This window comes from Bos taurus, chromosome 2, assembly GCF_002263795.3.
Source record: "Bos taurus isolate L1 Dominette 01449 registration number 42190680 breed Hereford chromosome 2, ARS-UCD2.0, whole genome shotgun sequence".
Taxonomy (NCBI): domain Eukaryota; kingdom Metazoa; phylum Chordata; class Mammalia; order Artiodactyla; family Bovidae; genus Bos; species Bos taurus.
Window position 1 is genome coordinate 97,690,087 of NC_037329.1, and position 23,557 is coordinate 97,713,643.

A 23,557-nucleotide genomic window follows, 5' to 3' on the forward strand; every position below is an offset into this window, starting at 1 on the left:
CTGAATGTTGAGCTTTAAGCCAACTTTTTCACTCTCCACTTTCACTTTCATCAAGAGGCTTTTTAGTTCCTCTTCACTTTCTGCCATAAGGGTGGTGTCATCTGCATATCTGAGGTTATTGATATTTCTCCTGGCAATCTTGATTCCAGCTTGTGTTTCTTCCAGTCCAGCATTTCTCATGATGTACTCTGCATATAAGTTAAATAAACAGGGTGACAATATACAGCCTTGACGTACTCCTTTTCCTATTTGGAACCAGTCGGTTGTTCCATGTCCAGTTCTAACTGTTGCTTCCTGACCTGCATACAAATTTCTCAAGAGGCAGGTCAGGTGGTCTGTTATTCCTATCTCTTTCAGAATTTTCCACAGTTTATTGTGATCCGCATAGTCAAAGGCTTTGGCATAGTCAGTAAAGCAGAAATAGATGTTTTTCTGGAACTCTCTTGCTTTTTCCATGATCCAGCAGATGTTGGCAATTTGATCTCTGGTTCCTCTGCCTTTTCTAAAACCAGCTTGAACATCTGGAAGTTCACGGTTCATGTACTGCTGAAGCCTGGCTTGGAGAATTTGGAGCATTACTTTACTAGCGTGTGAGATGAGTGCAATTGTGCGGTAGTTTGAGCATTCTTTGGCATTGCCTTTCTTTGGAATTGGAATGAAATCCAATCCAGTCCTGTGGTCACTGCTGAGTTTTCCAAATTTGTTGGCATAATGAGTGCAGCACTTTCACAGCATCATCTTTCAGCATTTGAAATAGCTCAACTGGAATTCCATCACCTCCACTAGCTTTGTTCATAGTGATGCTTTCTAAGGCCCACTTGACTTCACATTCCAGGATGTCTGGCTCTAGGTCAGTGATCACACCATCGTGATTATCTGGGTCGTGAAGATCTTTTTTGTACAGTTTTTCTGTGTATTCTTGCCACCTCTTCTTAATATCTTCTGCTTCTGTTAGGTCCATACCATTTCTGTCCTTTATCGAGCCCATCTTTGCATGAAATGTTCCCTTGGTATCTCTAATTTTCTTGAAGAGATCTCTAGTCTTTCCCATTCTGTTGTTTTCCTCTATTTCTTTGCATTGATCAATGAGGAAGGCTTTTTTATCTCTTCTTGCTATTCTTTGGAACTCTGCATTCAAATGTTTATATCTTTCCTTTTCTCCTTTGCTTTTCACTTCTCTTCTTTTCACAGCTATTTGTAAGGCCTCCCCAGACAGCCATTTTGCTTTTTTGCATTTCTTTTCCATGGGGATGGTCTTGATCCCTGTCTCCTGTACAATGTCACGAACCTCAGTCCATAGTTCATCAGGCACTCTATCTATCAGATCTAGGCCCTTAAATCTATTTCTCACTTCCACTGTGTAATCACAAGGGATTTGATTTAGGTCATACCTGAATGATCTAGTGGTTTTCCCTACTTTCTTCGATTTAAGTCTGAATTTGGCAATAAGGAGCTCATGATCTGAGCCACAGTCAGCTCCTGGTCTTGTTTTTGCTGACTGTATAGAGCTTCTCCATCTTTGGCTGCAAAGAATATAATCAGTCTGATTTCTGTGTTGACCATCTGGTGATGTCCATGTGTAGAGTCTTCTCTTGTGTTGTTGGCAGAGGGTGTTTGTTATTACCAGTGCATTTTCTTGGCAAAACTCTATTAGTCTTTGCCCTGCTTCATTCTGTATTCCAAGTCCAAATTTTCCTGTTACTCCAGGTGTTTCTTGTTCTTATATATTATTGACTATATTCCCTATACTGTACATTATATCCCAATGACTTATTTATTTTATAATTGAAAACTTGAAACTTTTAATCCTCTTCACCTGTTTCACCTAAGCCCCATTCCTCACTCAACTCTGTACTTCTGGCAAGCACCAGTTTTCTATGTCTGTTTCTGTTTTGTTTGTACATTTTTTTTGTTTGTTTTTTAGATTCCAAATATCAGTGAAATCATACAGTATTTTTCTTTTTCTGTTTAACTTATTTCACTTAACATATTCCCTCTAGGTCTATCAGGGTATGGTATTTCATATTCAAGTCTTCTACATCCTTATTTTTTTCTCCTCACAACTTAATCTGAGATGACAAGTCAGTTTAGTCACTCATCATGTCCGACTCTTTGAGACCCCATGGACTGCAGCACTCCAGACTTCCCTGTCCATCACCAACTCCTGGAGCTTACTCAAACTCATGTCCATAGAGTCAGTGATACCATCCAACCATCTCATACTGTGTCGTCCCCTTCTCCTCCCAGCTTCAATCTTTCCCAGCTTCAGGGTCTTTTCAAATGAGTCAGTTTTTTGCATCAGGTGGCCAAAGGACTGGAGTTTCAGCTTCAGCATCGCTCCTTTCAATGAATATTCAGGGCTGATTTCCTTTAGGATGGACTGATTGGATCCCCTTGCAGTCCAAGGAACTCTCAAGAGTCCCTGTCTTACTATTCTGTCTAGGTTGGTAAACATTCAGAAAACTAAGATCATGGCATCTGGTCCTATCACTTCATGGCAAGTAGATGGGGAAACAGTGGAAACAGTGCCAGACTTTATTTTGGGGGGCTCCAAAAATCACTGTAGATGGTGACTGCAGCCACGAAATTAAAAGACGCTTGCTCCTTGGAAGGAAAGTTATGACCAACCTAGATAGCATATTGAAAAGCAGAGACATTAGTTTGCCAACAAAGGTCTATCTAGTCAAAGCTATGGTTTTTCCAGTAGTCATGTATGGATGTGAGAGTTGGACTATTAAAGAAAGCTGAGCACCGGAGAACTGATGCCTTTGAACTGTGGTGTTGGAGAAGACTCTTGAGAGTCCCTTGGACTGCAAGGAGATCCAAGGAGATCCTAAAGGAAATCAGTCCTGAATATTCATTGGAAGGACTGATGCTAAAGCTGAAACTCCAATCCTTTGGCCGCCTGATATGAAGAACTGACTTATTTGAAGAGACCCTGATGCTGGGAAAGATTGAAGGCAGGAGGAGAAGGGGATGAGATCGGATGAGATGGTTGGATGGTATCACTGACTCAATGGACATGACTTTGAGTAAACTCTGGGAGCTGGTGATGGACAGGGAGGCCTGGCATGCTGCAGTCCATGGGGTTGCAAAGAGTCAGACATGACTGAGCAACTGAACTGAACTGAACTGAACTGAGGTTTGTCATAGCTTTTCTTCTAAGAAACAAGAGTCTTTTAATTTCATGGCTGCATTCACCATCTGCAGTGATTTTGGAGCCCCCCAAAATAAAGTCTCTCACCGTTTCCATTGTTTGTCCATCTGTTTGCTATGAGCTGATGGGACAGGATGCCATAATCTTAGTTTTCTGAATGTTGAGTTTTAAGACAACTTTTTCACTCTCCTTTTTTACTTTCTCAAGAGGCTCTTTAGTTCTTCTTCACTTTCTGCCATAAAGGTGGTATCACCTGCATGTCTGAGGTTATTGATATTTCTCCCGGCAGTCTTGATTCCAGCTTGTGTTTCTTCCAGTCCAGCATTTCTCATGATGTACTCTGCATGTAAGTTAAATAAGCAGGGTGAGGATATACAGACTTGACGTACTCCTTTTCCTATTTGGAATCAGTCTGTTGTTCCATGTCTGCTCCTAACTGTTGCTTCTTGTCCTACATACAGATTTTTCAGGAGGCAGGTCAGGTGGTCTGTTATTCCCATCTCTTTAAGAATTTTCCACAGTTTGTTATGAGCCACACAGTCAATGGCTTTGGCATAGTCAATAAAGCAGAAGTAGATGTTTTTCTCGGAGAAGGCAATGGCAACCCACTCCAGTACTCTTGCCTGGAAAATCCCATGTATGGAGGGGCCTGGTGGGCTGAAGTCCATGGGGTTGCTAGGAGTTGGACACGACTGAGCAACTTCACTTTCATGCATTGGAGAAGGAAATGGCAACCCACTCCAGTGTTCTTGCCTGGAGAATCCCAGGGACAGGGGAGCCTGGTGGGCTGCCATCTATGTGGTCGCTCAGAGTCGGACACGACTGAAACGACTTAGCAGTAGCAGCAGCAGCAGATGTTTTTCTGGTATTCTCTTGCTTTTTCGATGATACAGTGGATGTTAACAATTTGATCTCTGGTTCCTCTGGCTTTTCTAAATCCAACTTGAATATCTGGAAGTTCATGGTTCATGTACTGTTGAAGCCTGGCTTGGAGAATTTTGAGCATTACTTTACTAGCATGTGAGATGAGTGCAATTGTGTAGTAGTTTGAGCCTTCTTTGGCATTGCCTTTCTTTGGGATTGGAATAAAAACTGATCTTTTCCAGTCCTGTAGTCACTGCTGAGTTTTCCAAATTTGCTGGCATATTGAATGCAGCACTTTCACAGCATCATCTTTTAGGGTTTGAAATAGTTCAGCTGGAATTCATCACCTCCACTAGCTTTGTTTGTAGTGATGCTTCCTAAGGCCCGCTTGACTTCACATTCCAGGATGTCTGCCTCCTGCCTCTAGGTGAGTGATCACACCATCATGGTTATCTGGGTCATGAAGATCTTTTTTGTATAGTTCATCTGTGTATTCTTGCCACCTCTTCTTAATATCTTCTGCGTCTGTTAGGTCCATACAATTTCTGTCCTTTATTGTGCCCATCTTTGCATGAAATGTTCCCTTGGTATCTCTTGAAGAGATACCAATTTTCTTGAAGAGATCTCTAGTCTTTCACATTCTATTTTTTTCCTCTATTTCTTTGCATTGATCACTGAGGAAGGCTTTCTTATCTCCCCTTACTATTCTTTGGAATAGCATTCCAAATGGGTATATCTTTCTTTTCTCCTTGGCCTTTCACTTCTCTTCTTTTCTCAGTTATTTGTAAGGCTTCCTCAGACAACCATTTTGCATTTCTTTTTCTTGGGGATGGTCTTGATCACTGCCTCCTGTACAATGTCACGAACCTCCATCCATAGTTCTTCAGGCACTCTATCAGATCTAATCCCTTGAATCTATTTGTCACTTCCACTGTATATTGGTAAGGGATTTGATGGCAAAGTTATCCATTTACCTTGAAGTTCCAGCAATTTTTGTTTTATTGATTTAGAGGAAGCAGGTAGTTTAGAAATATAATATGTATCAGGTCCTATAAAAATATTATCACTACCTTGTTCTTGTTCAGTCACTCAGTCATGTCCAACTCGTTGTGACCCCATGGACTGCAGTACACCAGGCTACCCTGTCCTTCACCATCTGCTGGAGCTTGCTCACACTCTTATTAAGTCAGTAATGCCATCCAACCATCTGTCCTCTGTCGTCCCCTTCTCCTCCTTCCTTCAGTCTTTCCCAGCATCAGGGCCTTTTCACTACCTAGTGACCCAATTTATTTTTAGTATATAAGGATATATTTTTCTTTAATATTAATACAGTTGAAACAAGTTTACTAGTTTAGCATTGGACTTGTATATCTTTTTGTAAATCCTTTCAACATTTCTATATCTTTGTGTTTTAGTTTTATCTCTTATAGAAAACAAGTATTTGAATTTTAAACCATTTTAATGATCTTTTTCCCTAGAAAGTTTAGTACATTTGCACAGATTATATTTACTTATATAGATTCAGTTCTGTCTTCTTCGGACTACTTACCACATTTTTTTTTACTATTTCATTGTATGTGTGTTCTTGTTTCAATTTCATGCCTTCTTTTGAATTATGTTGGATTTTTCTTTGCTTTGGTTTAGCTTTGTTTTATTCATTTTCCCTTATCAGTTTGAAATTTGTTATATTCTATTTATATTTTTAAAATTGCATGCATATTTAACTCAATGCAGTCTAAAATTAATGAATATCTTTACTCTTCATGCAAATAATAAAAGACTGTAGAGGGTTTTAATGCCAGTTGTCCAAGATTTAGTTCTCTGTTTTTGTTTTAACATTGACAAAGTAAACTTTATTTTTATTAGTTGTTAGGAAAATAATTTTTAAATTTGCCCAAGAGCTGAGTATAGTCTTTGCTCACCATTTCTCCTTGCATCTCAGACATTCCTTCCTAGGATCTATGTCCTTCTTCTAAAAGAAACCTTTCAGACATTTCTTTGGTGATGATCTACTGGCAGTAGCTCTCTCAACTGAAGTTTAATAAAAAAAATACTCCCACCTGGGATATTGGCTTTATAAAGGAGTATGTGGCCTGACCCTCCACTCCACATGAATACTGACATTTAATTTGTGGTCCATTGAAAACCCACACCCCGGTCTTGCCACAGTCAATAGAAACCCTCGGGGCAAATATTCCTTCACTAGTTCACACCTTTCTCCCTGCCTTCACTCCAGAATTGAATTTTCTTGTAATTTCTACTTTTCAATGGTCTATCATCTCATATCAGAAGCAAAAGCAAAAATAAAGTGAAAAAAATTTGGATATTTTATCCAGCACTTTTAAATGTCTAAACCAAAAGATGTTTGTCTTCACACTTAATCCATCATATTGTCAGAAATAGGAGTCCTTATTTGGTTTTTAAAACAATTATGCAAGATATTAGCATGATCTGAGTGTTAAAATGCCAACCCAGCCAAACTACGTACTCAACTGAAATGCCTGCATCTAGCCTGACACTGAATCATTTCAGTTGCCCGCAGCTACTGTAGGAATGGGCAGGGACAGAGACAGCCTGTCAGTTGCTTAATGATCTTGGGCAGAGAATTCAATACAAGCTAAGTAATAAATACTGGCTCACAAGCACGTGCCCTCTAGCAAACAAGGTTCCAGCGTACACTAAGACCCACAATACCTGCTTATTCCCAGTGGTCTTAAATAAATAAGTATCTTACACCAGCAAGAGCTTTACATTTTATTGTAAGGCAATAAAAATATTATGTAATTCCCCAGGAACCAACATAAAACATTGTCTTTAAAACAGTTCCTGCTCTGGTGTTTTATGAGTTTCCAGGATCAATCAGGGTTTCTTCTTACATAACAAGTTTACATATAGTCCTTCAGGGGAAGGAATGTATCGCAATTATAACCTTCAATTAACCATCATATCTTGGTAACAATATTTTCTATGTCCCCAGGCAAAATAAAGCACAGCTGTTTGAATTAGTATTCTAGTTCTCTGCTTTACCTTCATAAAGGAAACATTCAATATACATAACAATCTTATCAAATGCAGGAAAAAGTGCCAAAAGAAGTCAAGGGAAAATAGCCTGATACTTGAAGTTTTCTAGCTGAAGAATGTTAGAGAAATAACTTACTGCATAATGCATGATGTTTTGTAATTTTAAATAGACAGCTCTGTAACCATTGCAGACAACACCGTATATAAAACCAAACCGTATGAAATTGATGATATGGTACTATATTTGACCAGCAAACTTAGATATTCCATAAAGTTCAACCTAACATTTTATCTCACCAGTTCAAATTGCTTCTTGCTTTTCTGGCAACTGCAAAGTTATGACATAATGGAACTGAAGCTGCTCTGTGGCATTATGGAACACAGAATAGAAAGGTGATCTGGCAGACATGTTAATCAGAAAGAATTTAAATCTGCCTAGTTTTCTTTTAGGACCACCAGCAAAATTCTCTGTGGTATACCAACGGTACCACAGTTTGTTTTGATGTTCAGTTTTGACTGTGTCTCTGAAACTCCATGGTTCTCTTCATCCATGCAGCCTTCTTCTGATTCATTTTTCTCCATTTGTGCTGTTTTTCTCCGTGATGTGAATCCATCCTTGCCCATTCTGTCGTGTCTCCATTGTTTTGCTGCTTCATGAGATTGCTCTGAGCCATTAAGAGGCAAGTCCATCAAAAGAGGAAAAACCAACTTTCCTTTATGTCCAGGAAGAATCCTTTGTCTAAGGTATTCCATAACCCTGCTCCTCAAGTCAATACTTTCTAACTTACACTTTGAAAGGAACTTATAAGGAAAATAATTCCTATAGCCACACCCACAATATAATGCCTTGACTACTCTTTCACACACAGTGTGAAGTCGGTTCTTATTGCCAAGGATCTTCTATGAGGACGCACAGTTGAGTCCTTAGCTTTATACTACACCAGCACCCTCCATTGTCCGTACAGTAACACACACTACAGTACCACAGAAATTGTTAGTACTCAGTGTCCTCTTGACTAGAGGATCCCCAAGTCTGCTTTCACCTATAAGATTAGCGAGGTTTATAATAAGAAGGCAATATTTGAGTTACTCTGTGTCATCATGCCTTAATGCAGACAGTGACATTTCCAAAAGTTACTGAGTTTGGCAATTTACATGAATCAAATTATCAATAATAACTAACCTTCCCTTTAATGTTGTGCTATATAGTCAATTAATGGGAATTATTTTGATAATGGTCTCAGTTCTGTTTTCCAACTTAAAGTAGGATTTCTTAGGGCCAATAACTGATAATGTCTGGGTTTTATCATAAGAAGCTTTTGAGAGCAGAGAATTAAAATTGTTTTTTATTCAAAATGCCTTAAGTTTCCTAAGCAAATAAAACATATTTGCTAAAGAAGCCAAGCCAACCTACATGGGAAGCCTTACATAGCACAGTCTGGGTTTTTTATTCATCTTCTGTTAGTCTTCTCAGTGCAATTTAATAGTTAAACGAAATATGTGAAAAAAAAAAAATCTCTGCCCCATACATTTGAATTAGGTTAAGTTTTTATGCTCATTAATCATGAAAGAGCTAAAGTTCATCACCTAATGATATTCCAGCAGTGTTGTTTCTGCCTTCCTGTCATTAAGCAATGAATCTCATTGCTTTATATTGGAAATGTGTCAAAATGTGACATGATAAGAATAGATTTGCATCACTTGCCTTGCCTTCCAGACTGAAGCTCCTTTTTAGAGATAGATATTCCAGGCTTTTCCAAATGCAGATTAGCATATCTGAAATCTTTAGTAAACTGAATATTTAATACAAGGAAAGAGTATAGATCTTTAGTTGGGATGTTATGGCACTATGGTAATGATAAGTTTAATGCAGAAATTCATCTAAGCCTTTGCATTCTAAAGTCTTTCTATCCTTCTGACCTGCTATCAAGTCTTGGCACCAGTAAAGTTGAGGATAGTTTCTCATCATCAGTGTCCATCTTTTATTAATGATAGATGTTCATCATGTGTTTATCTTCTATTCTGCCTTAGATTAACTGCACATAGATTAACTTTATCTTCAATGGCAATATGTCATATTTTTTGTAAAATTAAGTCCCAACATAATTAAATTTCTTACTAGGATTCTTGATAGTTTCATTTAAATTGTAAACAATGGAAAAATGCTTAAAGGGCTAACTTGCTTGAAACATCCAGGGTATTTGAGATAGTGTGTTACCAGACAGTATGAAGTAACTGCCTCTGCCTCAAGAGGAAGGGATTAAGGAAAGCTTCTTAGAGGAGATAACTAAACTGAAGCTTACAAGTGAGAATCTGCTAGATAGAAAAGGGGCTTAAAGGCTCTGCAAGTGATGGAAACAAAACATGGAAAGGTATGAGATGTCATATCTGGGAGACTAACCAGTTTGACATAAGTGGATCACAGAGCACTTGAGGTGAGGATAGGGAGAGAAATGAACAAAACAGCAAAGGCCAGTTGCCTTTATTTATTGATGATTCAGATGGATGGACCATAAAATATATTTTAAATGGGAAAATTATGTGCTTACTTGTGTTTTACATGACATTAATGTTCCATTTTTAAACAGTAACTTTCTACATGCATTCTAGAAATCATCTGTTCCCCAGGTGTGTATATGAGCATGAATTAAGATCTTGAAGATAGCAAAGAGGTACAGATCTGAGCATGAGAGACCTGAAAATGAATCTCATGTCTGCTTCTTCCCAGCAACATAAGAGTGGAAAAGTTATACCTCGTATTAAAAAACATTAAAATGAGGATACTATTTCATAGGGTTGTTATGATAATTAAGAATTACAATTTATAAAAACTAGTTGGAACATAATTGATATTCTCTATACATTAGCACCTATTTTGACATTATAGATTGAGGCATTGTTAAGAATGCTATTACTTGAATCATGAAAACTGTTTCCATTTGAAAATATGTGGGACATGGGACATGGGATTCATTAGGTAACTCTAAGATGATAGCAAGGGCTTCCCCCTGATAGCTCATCTGGTAAAGAATCCACCTGCAATGTAGGAGACCCCAGTTCAACTCCTGGGTCAAGAAGATCCCTGGAGAAGGGATAGGCTACCCACTCCAGTATTCTTGGGCTTCCCTTGTGGCTTAGCTAGTAAAGAATCTGCTTTCAATGTGGGAGACCTAGGTTTGATCCCTGGGTTAGGAAGATCCCCTGGAGAAGGGAAAGGCTACCCACTCCAGTATTCTGGCCTGGAGAATTCCATGGACTGTATAGTCCTTGGGTTTGCAAAGAATCAGACATGATTTAGCAACTTTCACTTTCAAGATGATAGCAAATATTGTTATATATATATATTTTTTTTAACTGACACAAGTAAATGTTTGATGTATGTATTTTTTGTGACCTGTTGACCTATGGGAAACTTCACATTCTTTCCCATATTAAATTTTTCTTGGCTTCTAAAGAGTAGATATCTTACTCTTATAAGTTTCTGGATATTAACAAAAAGTTCTTGCTTTTATTTTTCAAGCACATCTTGACAAGACGGAGTCATATTTTTATTTTCCTGAAGAAATGCTGTTTTTCATTTACCAATTAAGCAATTTCCTCTTTGTCAAACATTTTCAATTGAAACCATTCCTATTTAAGCAGAATTTGATCTGTTTATGAAAAATTAGAGAAAGAGACTAACTCAACCGAGTTTATTTATTCATTCATTCATTTATTTGTTTTTTTCTCATTTCAGGCCCCATTTTATTCTGTTTATCCTCACAACTCAGCCTGATATAGTCAGCTCTTCTTTTTCTTATTAGCTAAAGTGAGAGAGCAGTTGCATGTCCTTTGAGTTTGTGGAAGGTCCTTAAAAAACTGACATCTTTGGTTAATCTACATCTAGTTCTAGAAATTGAATATATGATTTCATCATGCTAATTTTAGGTTTAAAAAAGCTTCATATTTAAAATCTCCTTATTAAAAGTGATTTCACACTCAAATCCCCACTGTCTCTGAAATATGAAAAGATAGAGTCATGGAATTACTTGAGATTCTCCAAAAGGAGAAAAGTACATGCAGAAACCGACTTAAAATGTCTCATTATTCAATACTCAAATTTGCCTTCATGGATTCATTTTCCAGATTTCCCACTACTACTGTAACCATGTTAACACTACCCTGGGAAATATCGCTGCTGCTGCTAAGTCGCTCAATTGTGTCTGACTCTTTGTGACCCTAGGGACTATAGCCCGCCAGGCTCCTCTGTCCATGGGATTCTCCAGGCAAGAATACTGGAGTGGGCTGTCATTTCCTTCTCCAGGGGATCTTCCTGACTTAGGGATCAAATCCCTGTCTCCTGTGGCTCCTGCGTTGCAAGTGGATTCCTTACTGCTGAGCCACAGGGGAAATATGGCTAAACCAAATCAAAATACAAAGGCAAAAATAAGCTAAGAGTACATAGGCATTGGCTTTAAGGTCAGATTCATTGTTTCTTAATCCCACATTACTCTTTCCTTAACAACCCTACTCAGGAAGCACCGGTGGTAGCCAGAGCAGCATTGTTCCTGGAATGTGCCCGTTTTGTGCACCGCTGCAACCGTGGCAACTGGCCAGAGTGGATGAAAGGACATCATGTGAACATCACTAAGAAAGGCCTTTCCAGGGGACGGTCCCCCATTGTGGGCAACAAGCGGAACCAGAAGTTGCAGTGGAATGCTGCCAAGCTCTTCTACCAGTGGGGAGACGTGAGCTTTTGATTTTCTTCTATAAAAATTAGGCCGAGTAAAGTGAAGACGTTTTGAGTTTCTGTTTGTTCATTTGTTTGGGAGATAATCTGAGTATCTGTTATGTACCAAGCACTGAACAAAACATTTCAGGGGGAAATAATTCATTTAATCTTCCCAATAAATCTACAAAGTTCGACATTATTATCTCTTCTGGCTCCCTTTCTGATCCTCTGCCTCTTTCCTCCCTGTAAATGTAAACATTCTCAGCATCTCTTATCAGTTCTTCCTGTATAATCTCCACCAGGATTGCATTTATTCCTGTGTTAGAGCTAGAAGTACCCAGTTCTCTATCCATAGCACTTTTCAGATCCCTGACCAACTTCACCAACTGTACTTTGGAGGCATTTACTTAATGTTCTGAAACTAAATCTGACCAAACTGCAATGCTTCTCTCCATTTAAACACACCCCCATCTGTAACCCCTCTTGAATTTTCTATTCTTTTTGATAGAACTACCATCATCTGAAATGACAGTCTTTAAACATATTCTCAACCTCCTTTCCTTATTGATTCCACCTCTTCCGTGTCACTGATGCCCTTTGAGGTCAGATCTTCATTACTTCTCCTCTGTGTGACTAAAGTATTTTCCTATTTGGTTTCCTCCCACAATCTCCCCTCTCTGACCCATCCTACACACTGCCAATAAAATCTCCCTTTGGCATAGCCCGTCTAAAAGCAGAACATTCATATCTCATCTCCCAGCCTCCAGACTCTCTCCTTCCAATTCATTCTCCAAACTGCTGTCAGAATGATTAGGCTAAAATGCAAATCACGGTATAGTGCTTCAGTGACCCTCCTTTTCCCTGGGGATAAAAACCCAAATTGCTCAGCCTGGCATCTCAGCTCTTTCCACAACCTTTATTCAAATCACACCAAGATTATAGATGATGAAGTCAATGAGCTGATGTACCTAAAGGATATTTATCTCAATCCTTTACATCTAAGAGGTGTTCAATGATAAGTTATGACACTAAATTTTGAAAGCAGGATAAATGGTGTGTCTCTACATTTTTAGACAGCTAGCATGGTGTCCCTGGAAGGAGTGATAACGCTTCTCTCCTGCTCAAAAACTGCCTTTCATCCTTCAGAATGCAAAATGAAGTCCAGCTTCAAGAACTGTGGAATCTGGTCCCGATTTACCTTTCCAAGCCCTCAGGCACATTATTTCTGCTCAGAAAATGGTGCTTCAACCAAGTGGCTTAGTTGATAGTCTCTGAACACGTCAGTGCATGTCTCTGAATATGGGTCTTTGGGAACTCTCCATCTGAAATATCTGCTTTTTCCTTTCCCATTAGCCTAACACCAATTCTTGAGAATCTATGTTTGAATCCCAGTTCAAGGCTGCTGAGTGACCTTGAGCAGGTTTTTCAACCTAACTTTCCTAATTGCCAACAGTGATACTTCTTTATGAAAGTTTATAATCTACTCAGGCATATTAATAAAGATACTGATGCACTATAACAGTTTATTCAACTTTATGTTTTATTTAATAACTAGCAAACTACCTCGCATAATAAATATTTGATGAATGAAGAAGGAATAATCATATCCCTAAGGCACTTTTCTTGTCTTGAAAGAGATGTAGAGCTCTAAATTATTATTTAGATATTTTATATTATCCCAAGTAAGTTCATTTTTTGAGAAACCTTCTAAGTTTTGTGAACTGTGGGTTTAACTTAAATTGCTTGGTTTCAGAATCCAGGGGAGATCAATGTAGATTTTTTCTCCCCTTGACTCTCACTATTAAGTCTTCTGGCTTTGCTCAGACTCATAATTCCTTGTTTCCTTCTGTTGGGGGAGTGTGTAATTTCCTCGGTTCTTTCTCGCCACAGCAAAAATTTGAAGTGACGGACAGACCAGTGTTACAGCCCCATGTAAATTTCCTTGTTACAGCAAAAATTTGAAGCAATGGACGGACCAGTGTTACAGCTTCGTGTTACAGCTCAGTTTTATTAAGAAAGCAAAAGAAAATATATCCGTGAGGTGTGAGAGGGAGTCGACCCAGAAGACTCAAAGAGAAGAGAAGCCCCCAGCTCAATTTTGGTTCCTCTTTTCATAGGTTTTTTCTCCTCCCCCTGGGCCTGCCCTATGTAAATTGGGCTAGCCAGGAGTGCTGTTGGTTTTACCTGAGGTCCTCACTCCTGTCCTCAGACCTTCCTTTGTTCTGTTTGCACAGGCTTTTCCCTTCTTTGTCTTTTAGCCACCGCCATTCTGGACTCCTTTTTCCTATTCTAACCACCTAACACTTCTTTAGAATTTCTAAAATAGTAGCATCAGGACAAGGCTTTCTGTTGAGGTGGTGGTTTTTGCTTTCACGTTTTGTTTTGTTTGCTTAAAACTTCTCAAGTTAGCAACTGAGCTGCATTTCTTTTGTATTGATGTGGTTTTTGTTACTCCTCAATTGCAGACTTTAAGGAGACCCCTTTGTTCTCAAATAACCAAGATGTTCAAACAAAGTGTGTTTTTATTTGAAGAGCTCTAGACATATCTTTTGAGCTTCCCAGGTGGCTCAGTGGTAAGGAATCCACCTGCCAACGCAGGAGACACAGGAAATGTGGGTTCAATCCCTGGGTCAGGAAGATTCCCTGAAGTAGGAAATGGCAACCTGCTCCAGTATTCTTACCTGGAAAATTCTATCGACAGAGGAGCCTTACAGGCTATTGTCCATAGGATCATTAAGTGTCAGATGCGACAGCATGCACATGCACACACGGACATATTTTTGTAACTTTCCAACAGAAAATCAAATCTCTTGCATGCCCAGAATTTAGTCGTTTTTCTAAATATTTGAAAAGGATGATGCGGGAGGGAAGAAGAAAATTAGCTGGAATTTTGTTCTTACCAATGCACAGAGTAATCACACTGTCAGACCAAGTTCAGTGCTCATTTTATCTTTTTGAGTCTTTTTCCTATGTATGTGTCTCTTCTTTTATTCTATACAACATGTAATTAGAATGTGAAAGGAATTAGAGGTAGCATATTTTGTCTCTTTTTTGGGGGGAAATTCTTTTTTTAAAATCAGACGTTAGTACATGATGACTCCGAAGAACAGATAGTAAGCATTGGTTTTGTGAATACCTTATAAAAGCCAATGTTGTTTATGTGTTGAGGTAAAAGTCATGTTTCTAATGTTGATGTTCAGGACACTATCAAAAGAATAGCTAATATTTCAAAAGAATAGTTAATATTTCTAATTCATAGCATATCATGAGGGGGAAACAAAGTATATAAGAAAATTTTGATTGCATATATGATGAAAGATACAAATAAAATTGCAGTTCTAGAAGTCATGCCAGCCTCCAAATTCATTAGCATAACACTGCTATCCTCATAAAATTGCATGATCAGAAACATTCTGAGGAAATGTGACTTCTTATTTTTTGCTGCAGCAAAATCCTCCATTAAAAACAACTATACAGGACTTCCCTGATGGTCCAGTGGTTAACACTCTGCACTTCCAATGCAAGAAGCATGGGTTAGATGGGGAAATAATGGAAACAGTGGGAGACTTTATTTTGGGGGCTCCAAAATCACTGCAGATGGTGACTCCAGCCATGAAATTAAAAGACACTTGCCCCTTGGAAGAAAAGCTGTGACCAACCTAGACAGCATATTAAAAAGCAGAGACATTACTTTACCAACAAAGGTCTGTCTAGTCAAAGCTATGGTTTTTCCAGTAGTCATTTATGGATGTGAGAGTTGGACCATAAAGAAAGCTGAGCACTGAAGAATTGATGCTTTTGAACTGTGGTGTTGGAGAAGACCCTTGAGAGTCCCTTGGACTGCAAGAGATCCAACCAGTCCATCATAAAGGAAATCAGTCCTGAATATTCATTAAGAGGACTAATGCTGAAGCTGAAACTCCAATACTTTGGCCACCTGATGTGAAGAACTGACTCATAGGAAAAGCCCCCGATGCTGGTAAAGATTGAAGGCGGTAGGAGAAGGGGACGACAGAGGATGAGATGGTTGGATGGCATCATCAACTTGATAGACATGAGTTTGAGCAAGCTTTGAGAGTTGGTTGTGAACAGGGAGGCCTGGCATGCTGTGGTCTGTGGGGTCACAAAGAGTCAGACATGACTGAGCAACTGAACTGAACTGGAGAACTAAGATCCCATGTGCCATGCAGCATGGCCAGAAAAAAAAAAAAAAAAACTTTTTAAATAAATAAAAATAGTTAAAAGAAAATACAACTGCATACTCCCTTATGTGAGATCTATAAAATAAATGACCTTTGAGGAATAAAAATACTTTCAGAAAAAGTTTTGTGTGAGAATAAATACCATTCCAGTTCCTATAAGTCTTTAGGCTCAATGACCTTGGAGACAGCATTAGTGCCTTCCTTCCCTGGATTCCCATGTTGGGAAATGTGGTGGTAACAACACTATGGCAAACAGAGGAAACTTACGCTGAAGACAATCCCCATGAATTGATTGCCGACGACCTCTGTAATGTGAGAACCTCTTTTACAGTCTGACATATACCTCACGCTGTTTCATTCTTTTTCTGTTCATGGTAGGCAATCGGCGTCCGGCTGAATGAGCTGTGTCATGGGGAAAGTGAGAGTCCAGCCAACCTGCTGGGTATCATTTATGATGAGGAGACCAAGAGGAGACTGAGAAAGGAGGATGAGGAGGAAGACTTTTTAGATGACAGTAAGGAGACTCCCTTTACTACAAGAACCCCTGCTTGTAAGAATCTCTGCTTTAGGAGCACGTAATATTTCTCTTTCCTCTTTCACATTCTTACCACCTTCCCATGTCTTCCACTGTACCTTCTCCCCTATTCCCTGTGCATGGATGTGAGCATGTGCATAAAACCCACAAAGTGAGAGCAGGAACCAGAGGAGAAGACTATAGACAGGAGCAAAGAGCTGTAGGCCATATGAAACATTCATTGCTTTGTGGTCTCTGACTCCTAATATTGTAAATGTCAAGACCAGTTTTAGTCCTCTGTGAGAAAAGGAAATTGTGGGAAAGTGCTGTTCCAGAAAAGGATTTGGTCAGGTTTTGTGTTTTTTCATTACTCTTGAAGATATAAAAAAGGGCTAGACCAAATGAAATTAAACACAAAAAGCTTCTCAAATCGCTAAAATATTAAAATACTTAATCATAGTTTATTATCATATTTAACATGAAATTCAAAATTTAAGGTTCCAATTATCTGAACTATGAATGTTTGATTTACTGTACTTATTTATTAAAAGTATAATTGAGTCCCATCATAGAAGAATAGAGACAAAGAGATTCCTGAACATCTTTTTTAACACCATTTTGTGCATATGTGTGTTCTATACCATACAAGCTTATGAGTATGTGTACCAGTGTTTTTTATGGAGTAGCAAATTCCAATATGGTTTTGGAATGAGTATCATTAACTGATGAAGACACTGAGGTCTCTTCCTTTTGACCTACCCTAGTGATTTGAAATGCAGATTCCCTGATGATGTCTTAAGGATTATCCTTAGTTAAGTGATGCCAAACCTACTTTATCTCTAAAGGCATGAAATAGAAAAGGATGGCTAGAGTGTAATATTAGACAGAACTAAATAATAATCAAAGAAAACATATTGTCTTCTACTTTCATACCAATAATTTTTTTGCATTTTTCCATCATTTTGCTCTTTCTCTGCTGCTGCTGCTGCTAAGTCACTTCATCATGTCCCATTCTGTGCGACCCCATAGACGGGAGCCTACCAGGCTCCTCTGTCCCTGGGATTCTTCAGGCAAGAACACTGGAATGGATTGCCGTTTCCTTCAAATCAAAGAAAATCTTCTTGACTTAACTGTTGACAAAACACCGAATTATGATGTTAGTCTTTTAACCTAATGATGAAAGTTGTTCCCAAAGATTCCCTCAAGTTCACAAGAGTCTAGGTTATCCTAGAAAGACTCACGAAATTGGGTCTGATTTGTAGTAGGACTTGAGGATAATCCAGCAACCACAGAATCTAGTTTAGGCCTGCCAGGAGACATCCCCAAACTGCCCCGGATCTCCTAGGGGTCCTTCAGAACAGAGAGAAGCCAAAGCCACGTTAGATGGAAATAGCTTCATAGGCCAGAATGTTCTCACATCTCCATGAGACTGCATAAGTATCACTGGCGATATGGTATGCTTGGTATAACAGTTTTTTGGTGAGACTATTTATAAGTCAGTAATTGTTCCCTATAACAGAATATTTCAGATGATACTTATGAGAAAGCCTGGACTAAGACCAAGCTCATTGTCTATGGGACTGACAAGAAGAATCTAGATGATATCCTTAGGATTACAAGCACAGATCCAGAAGTTTATACTAAATAACTAGTGTTCAATTATGTTTTAAAAAACAGTTGCACATCTAGGCAAGTTCAAGCATCATGTAGACTCTAGAACATTCATTCAATGAATATAAGATTGGAATATCTTCTTTAGTTCCACTTTTAAGTCAATACATAGCTCAGTTTGCATTTTAAAAATAATTATGGTATAAGCAAGTATCAGTCTGGAAACAATAGAGAAGTTTGTCTTTTTCATTCCTTTTTTTTAGTACCATTTTTTAAATTTTTATTTATTTTAATTGGAGGCTAATTACTCTACAATATTGTGGTGGTTTTTGCCATACATTCACATGGATCAGCCATGGGTGTACATGTGTTCCCCATCCTGACCCTCCCTCCCACCTCCCTCCCCATCTCATCCCTCAGGGTCATCCCAGCACACCAGCCCTGAGCACCCTGTCTCATGCATTGAACCTGGACTGGCGATCTATTTCACATATGATAATATACATGTTTCAATGCTATTCTTTAAAATCATCCCACCCTCGCCTTCTCCCACAGAGTCCAAAAGTCTGTTCTTTACATCTGTTTCTCTTTTGCTGTCTCACATATAGGGTTATCGTTACCATCTTTCTAAATTCCATATATATGCATTAATATACTGTATTGGTGTTTTTCTTTCTGAGTTACTTCGCTCTGTATAATAGGCTCCAGTTTCATCCACCTCACTAGAACTGATTCAAATGCATTATTTTTAATAGCTGAGTAATATTCCGTTGCATATATGTACCACAGCTTTCTTATCCATTCGTCTGCCGATGGACATCTAGGTTGCTTACACGTCCTGGCTATTGTAAACAGTGCTTTTTCATTCTTAATAAGAGGCAATGTCCCCAGCCACATATTACCTCTGTGGAAAATATAATGGTTTTCATGGGGAAGCAATAGCCAGATATGGTCAGAAAAACCATAATTCTACCCACTATCAATATAAGCCATGATTGTATATTATAGCAATTATGAAAGCCAAATACACAGGAAATATTTTAGAGCTATTTAAAGATATTTTCAGAGAAGGCAATGGCGCCCCACTCCAGTACTCTTGCCTGGAAAATCCCATGGACAGAGGAGCCTGGTAGGATGCAGTCCATGGGGTCGCTAGAGTCAGACACAACTGAGCGACTTCACTTTCACTTCTCACTTTCACACATTGGAGAAGGAAATGGCAACCCACTCCAGTGTTCTTGCCTGGAGAATCCCAGGGATGGGGAAGCCTGGTGGGCTGCCGTCTATGGGGTCGCACAGAGTCGGACACGAATGAAGCGACTTCGCAGCAGCAGCAGCAAAGATATTTTTAGGAAGGTTAATATGTAATGATATAGTTATTGCTTGATAAGTTGATTCATTCAAACTATTTTCTTGTAAGGGAGACATGTCTTTGTCTTCTTTTCTGAACACTGATAAGTAATCAATATATTTCTCCATTATTTGTGATGTCATGTATCTGAGAACTAATCCTGAGGATTTAAGTCTCTATAGTGTCACCTTGGCCATTATCTGCCTTTATAACAAAATCCATTTTTTGGTCTGTGGTGGATACATTTAACTCATTCAGAGACTGGTGTTCTTCAAAGCAAAGGAGAATATTTGCATATTCTAGTATAGCTATTCCTTAATATGACAGGCTAGCTTGTATAAACTGTATAACATGGGTCATCAAGTAAATAAGTCTTGTTTATGCTACAGAAACACATCTGGGATAAAGCTGAAACAACTTCACTGCCCTAAGAACATTAAGATAGCCATCTCTTACAAAGTGAGCAGACAGGACTTTTGTAGTTCCAAATCTATTCACGGGCCTATACCATGAATAAATCTGATTGTATAGGTACGTGAAAATCTGGCAAGGCTGCTTTCTGTTTTTGTTTTCATTAAAAGGCTTTCCGGCCTAGTGGAGCTGCATTTTGTTTCTCTATAATGCCTTGAGGAAAATAATTCTTACTGACTGACATTTTAATACTGAGATATTTGTTCCAGAATTGCAAAATGGAGGAAAAAAGAGGTGTAGTGTGATGTATAGATTATGCTAAAGGGACCGGGTAAATTGAACATGTACAGGTGACACCCTCATTTACAGTTTCATTTTGCACATGGATAGGTAACATTCTCATATACAATTTGATTTTACACATGCGTAGCTATCTCCATCAAACTGTGCCTCTGTATTTTTTATTGGTTGTTCGCTTATGAAAGAACTCTTTCCTTCCACAGGTACTGTGAACCCCTCTAAATGTGGCTGCCCCTTTGCCTTGAAGATGGCAGCCTGCCAGCTTCTCCTGGAGATTACCACATTCCTACGAGAGACCTTTTCATGTCTGCCCAGACCACGCACTGAGCCTCTGATGGTTAGTGAAGCTTATTAATAATGAGGCTACTTGGAGAGTCCAGCCAGGTGGCTTGGTTTTCAGTAGTCACAATTTCCTCAAATATTCAATGAACAAATGTATCATATAGTTTAAAAATTCAACAAAGGGATTTTCATATATAAAAAGAATATTTCTTTTTATCTCTTAAAAAACTGAAAATTGACCTTAAAATCACAAAAGACTGCACCACTGGGTAGTGTCTAATTGATTACTGTCAGTTAACCTAGGAATGTCTAAGAACCTTTATACGTTCCTTTATTCTGCAAACTATGAGGAGTTTTACAGCCAGCATTTTCCAGAAATCACTGATAGGTTTGTTTTTTTCATGCTCAATTCAGTTCAGTTGCTCAGTCGTGTCTGACTCTTTGAGACCCCATGGACTGCAGCATGCCAGGCTTCCCTGTCCATCACCAACTTCCAGAGCTTACTCAAACTCATGTCCATTGATTCGGTGATGCCATCCAACCATCTCATCCTCTGTCATCCCCTTCTCCTCCTACGTTCAATCTTTCCCAGCATCAGGGTATTTTCTAGTGAGTCAGTTCTTTGCATCAGGTGGTCAAAGTATTGGAGTTTCAGCTTCAGCATCAGTCCTTCCAATGAATATTCAGGACTGATTTCCTTTAGGATGGACAGGTTGGATCTCCTTGCAGTCCAAGGGACTCTCAAGAGTCTTCTCCAACACCACAGTTCAAAAGCATCAATTCTTTGGTGGTCAGCTTTCTTTGTAGTCCAACTCTCACATCCATATATGACTCCTAGAAAAACCGTACCAACAATTCATAAATTTATGTGCTTCCAGTGAATTTTCTCATTTAAATTATGAATGAAAATACTCGTCTTTAGCATGTAAATGTCTCTGAACAAATATTTTATTCCTGCAGCATTTCTTATGGATACAGATAGGCAGAAAAAGACCATGTGTGCATGCACACACACACACACACACACGCACACACACACGTGCACAGAAACACAAAGACCCACAGGCAGGCATACATACAGACACACTTGTATGCTATCAGGGCCTGATTTTTTTAATTTAAGATACAAATTCTGGCAAGAGCCAAGAGTCATCACAAAACACTTTGGACAGAGGCCCATCTCAGAGCCGATTTTCTTGGCCCTTTGTTCTCTAATGGGCACCATGTTTCCAGTGGTTCTTTTATCATAGGCCTTACCTGACCAGAGCTGAGGAACCAGACAAATTCCTTTTTTTCTCCCCTTTACACAAAACTTACAGTACCAGAGAAACTGTTACACTAACAATCTATGTGCTTCCATTTAGGTGAATTTTACAGTGTGCCAACTCTCCTGCTGTTTTGAAACAAACTCAGTATGAGCAAGACCCTACTGCAGTCCCGGGGGGTTGGAGGTTGGCATGAGGAATGGAACCAAAAAGTCAGTGCTCTGGTATTCCTGAACTGTTCCTCTAACTTTGATTTCCAGTGTCTGCACAGCCCATTTCCTCACACTCTAAAACATAAAATGGAACTCTTTGTAGGTAAAATATGTTTTCAAGAGAAACGTGTCCACATTTGGACTGTGAAACTGCACCGTTTAAATACTATGAAATGGAGTTCCTCCTACAGACCTTATTTAATTTCATGTTATCCTGAACCTTTATTTTTCTGAATTGTCACCTTCACAATTATATTGAGACTACTCTTAAAAACCAAGTAAGTCAGCCACTTAAGCATGTTTAAAGTCAAGATTAATCTATAGGCCTCTATGAGTGTTATTAATATCAATATTCTAATTATACTGACGTCTTCGTAAAAGCTCAGAAACACATCTGTTAAATTTTCAGATTTTCATTTTTTATTTATTTTTTAATATTTATTTGGCTGTGCCAGGTCTTAGTTACAGCATGCAGCATCTTTAGGTGTGGCAAGCAAGCTCTTAGTTACAGCATGTGGAATCTAATTCCCTGACCAGGGATTGAACTTGGGCCCCCTGTGCTGGGTGTATGGCGTCTTAGCCACTGGACCACCAGGGAAGTCCAAATTTTCAGATTTTTAAAGGTCACCGTTTTGACTTATAGTGATTTAAAAAAGATAAGAACCTTAAAGTTTGATTCAGTTATTTTTGTTCTTTCAACACTATAAAGCTATACTGTTCCTTATTATTATAACAAATTTCTTTTTTAAGAAAATTAATCAAATCTTTAAAAAATGACTGTATAATCAACTGGCTGTCTAGTAGAAAATGCCAAAAAATTAAACTAAAACAGAGGCTGCAGTTATTCAATCAATAAGAGGAAATTTTTCATTGCCTTTAACTAGGTCTCATAAATCTTTTATTCATTGAACTATAACTTTTATTGTCAAGTATAGGTTCATAAATTTTGGGGGGATGTGACCTTTGGAAAACGGGAAAGAGCTCATGTTTAATCTATGTAACTATAGTTGATGATAAAGAAAACTCAAATCACATTTTTAACTATTACAGAAAAAACAGTATCATAAAGCCATTTTACTAATACAGAAGCTATAAATGCTTGAAATAGGTTTTTTAAGAAGTTGTACAAAACAGTAAATCTAACAAGCTAAGCATAAATACCATTAAAATGAAATATTCTAAAATTTTAACAAAACACTTGCTGTAAGAGTATTTATAGATTTGGGGGATATTTTACTAATTCAATAACATTTTTAACAGCAGAAAAATAAATAGCTACCTGAATGTACAGAATAATAAAAGTATAAGCTAGAAAAATAATCACATTAGAAACTATATTCTAGGATCTGAGACTTGAGGAGGGGGGAAGATAGGGAACATAAATGTTCTACCAAGAAAGTCTTTCTGATAGAAATGTCCTAAGATCATTTCCCTGTGAAATATTTGTTTGAAAAAGTCCTGTTTATATCCGAAGTGTGCAAGAGAAAGGGGCTTCCCAGGTGGTATTAGTGGTAAAAAATCTGCCTTACAAAGCAGGAGACATAAGAGATGCAAGTTCAGTCCTTGGGTTGGGAAGATCCCCTGGAGGAAGACATGGCAACCCTCTCCAGTATTCTTGTGTGGAGAGTCCTATGAACAGAGGAGCCTGGCAGGTTA

The 23,557-nt window shown here is 38.5% G+C and overlaps 1 protein-coding gene across 13 annotated transcripts in view; it reads left to right on the forward strand.

The window, feature by feature from the left end:
- Positions 1-23,557, forward strand: part of UNC80 (unc-80 homolog, NALCN channel complex subunit) — a 230,571-nt gene that overhangs the window by 95,619 nt on the left and 111,395 nt on the right. For all 13 annotated transcript variants that reach the window (XM_059875656.1, XM_059875640.1, XM_024976253.2 and 10 more), the window contains exons 23-25: positions 11,557-11,769; positions 16,334-16,469; positions 20,346-20,479. In XM_059875656.1, coding sequence (XP_059731639.1) covers positions 11,557-11,769; positions 16,334-16,469; positions 20,346-20,479 — 483 coding nt within the window. The remainder of the gene's footprint in view (positions 1-11,556; positions 11,770-16,333; positions 16,470-20,345; positions 20,480-23,557) is intronic.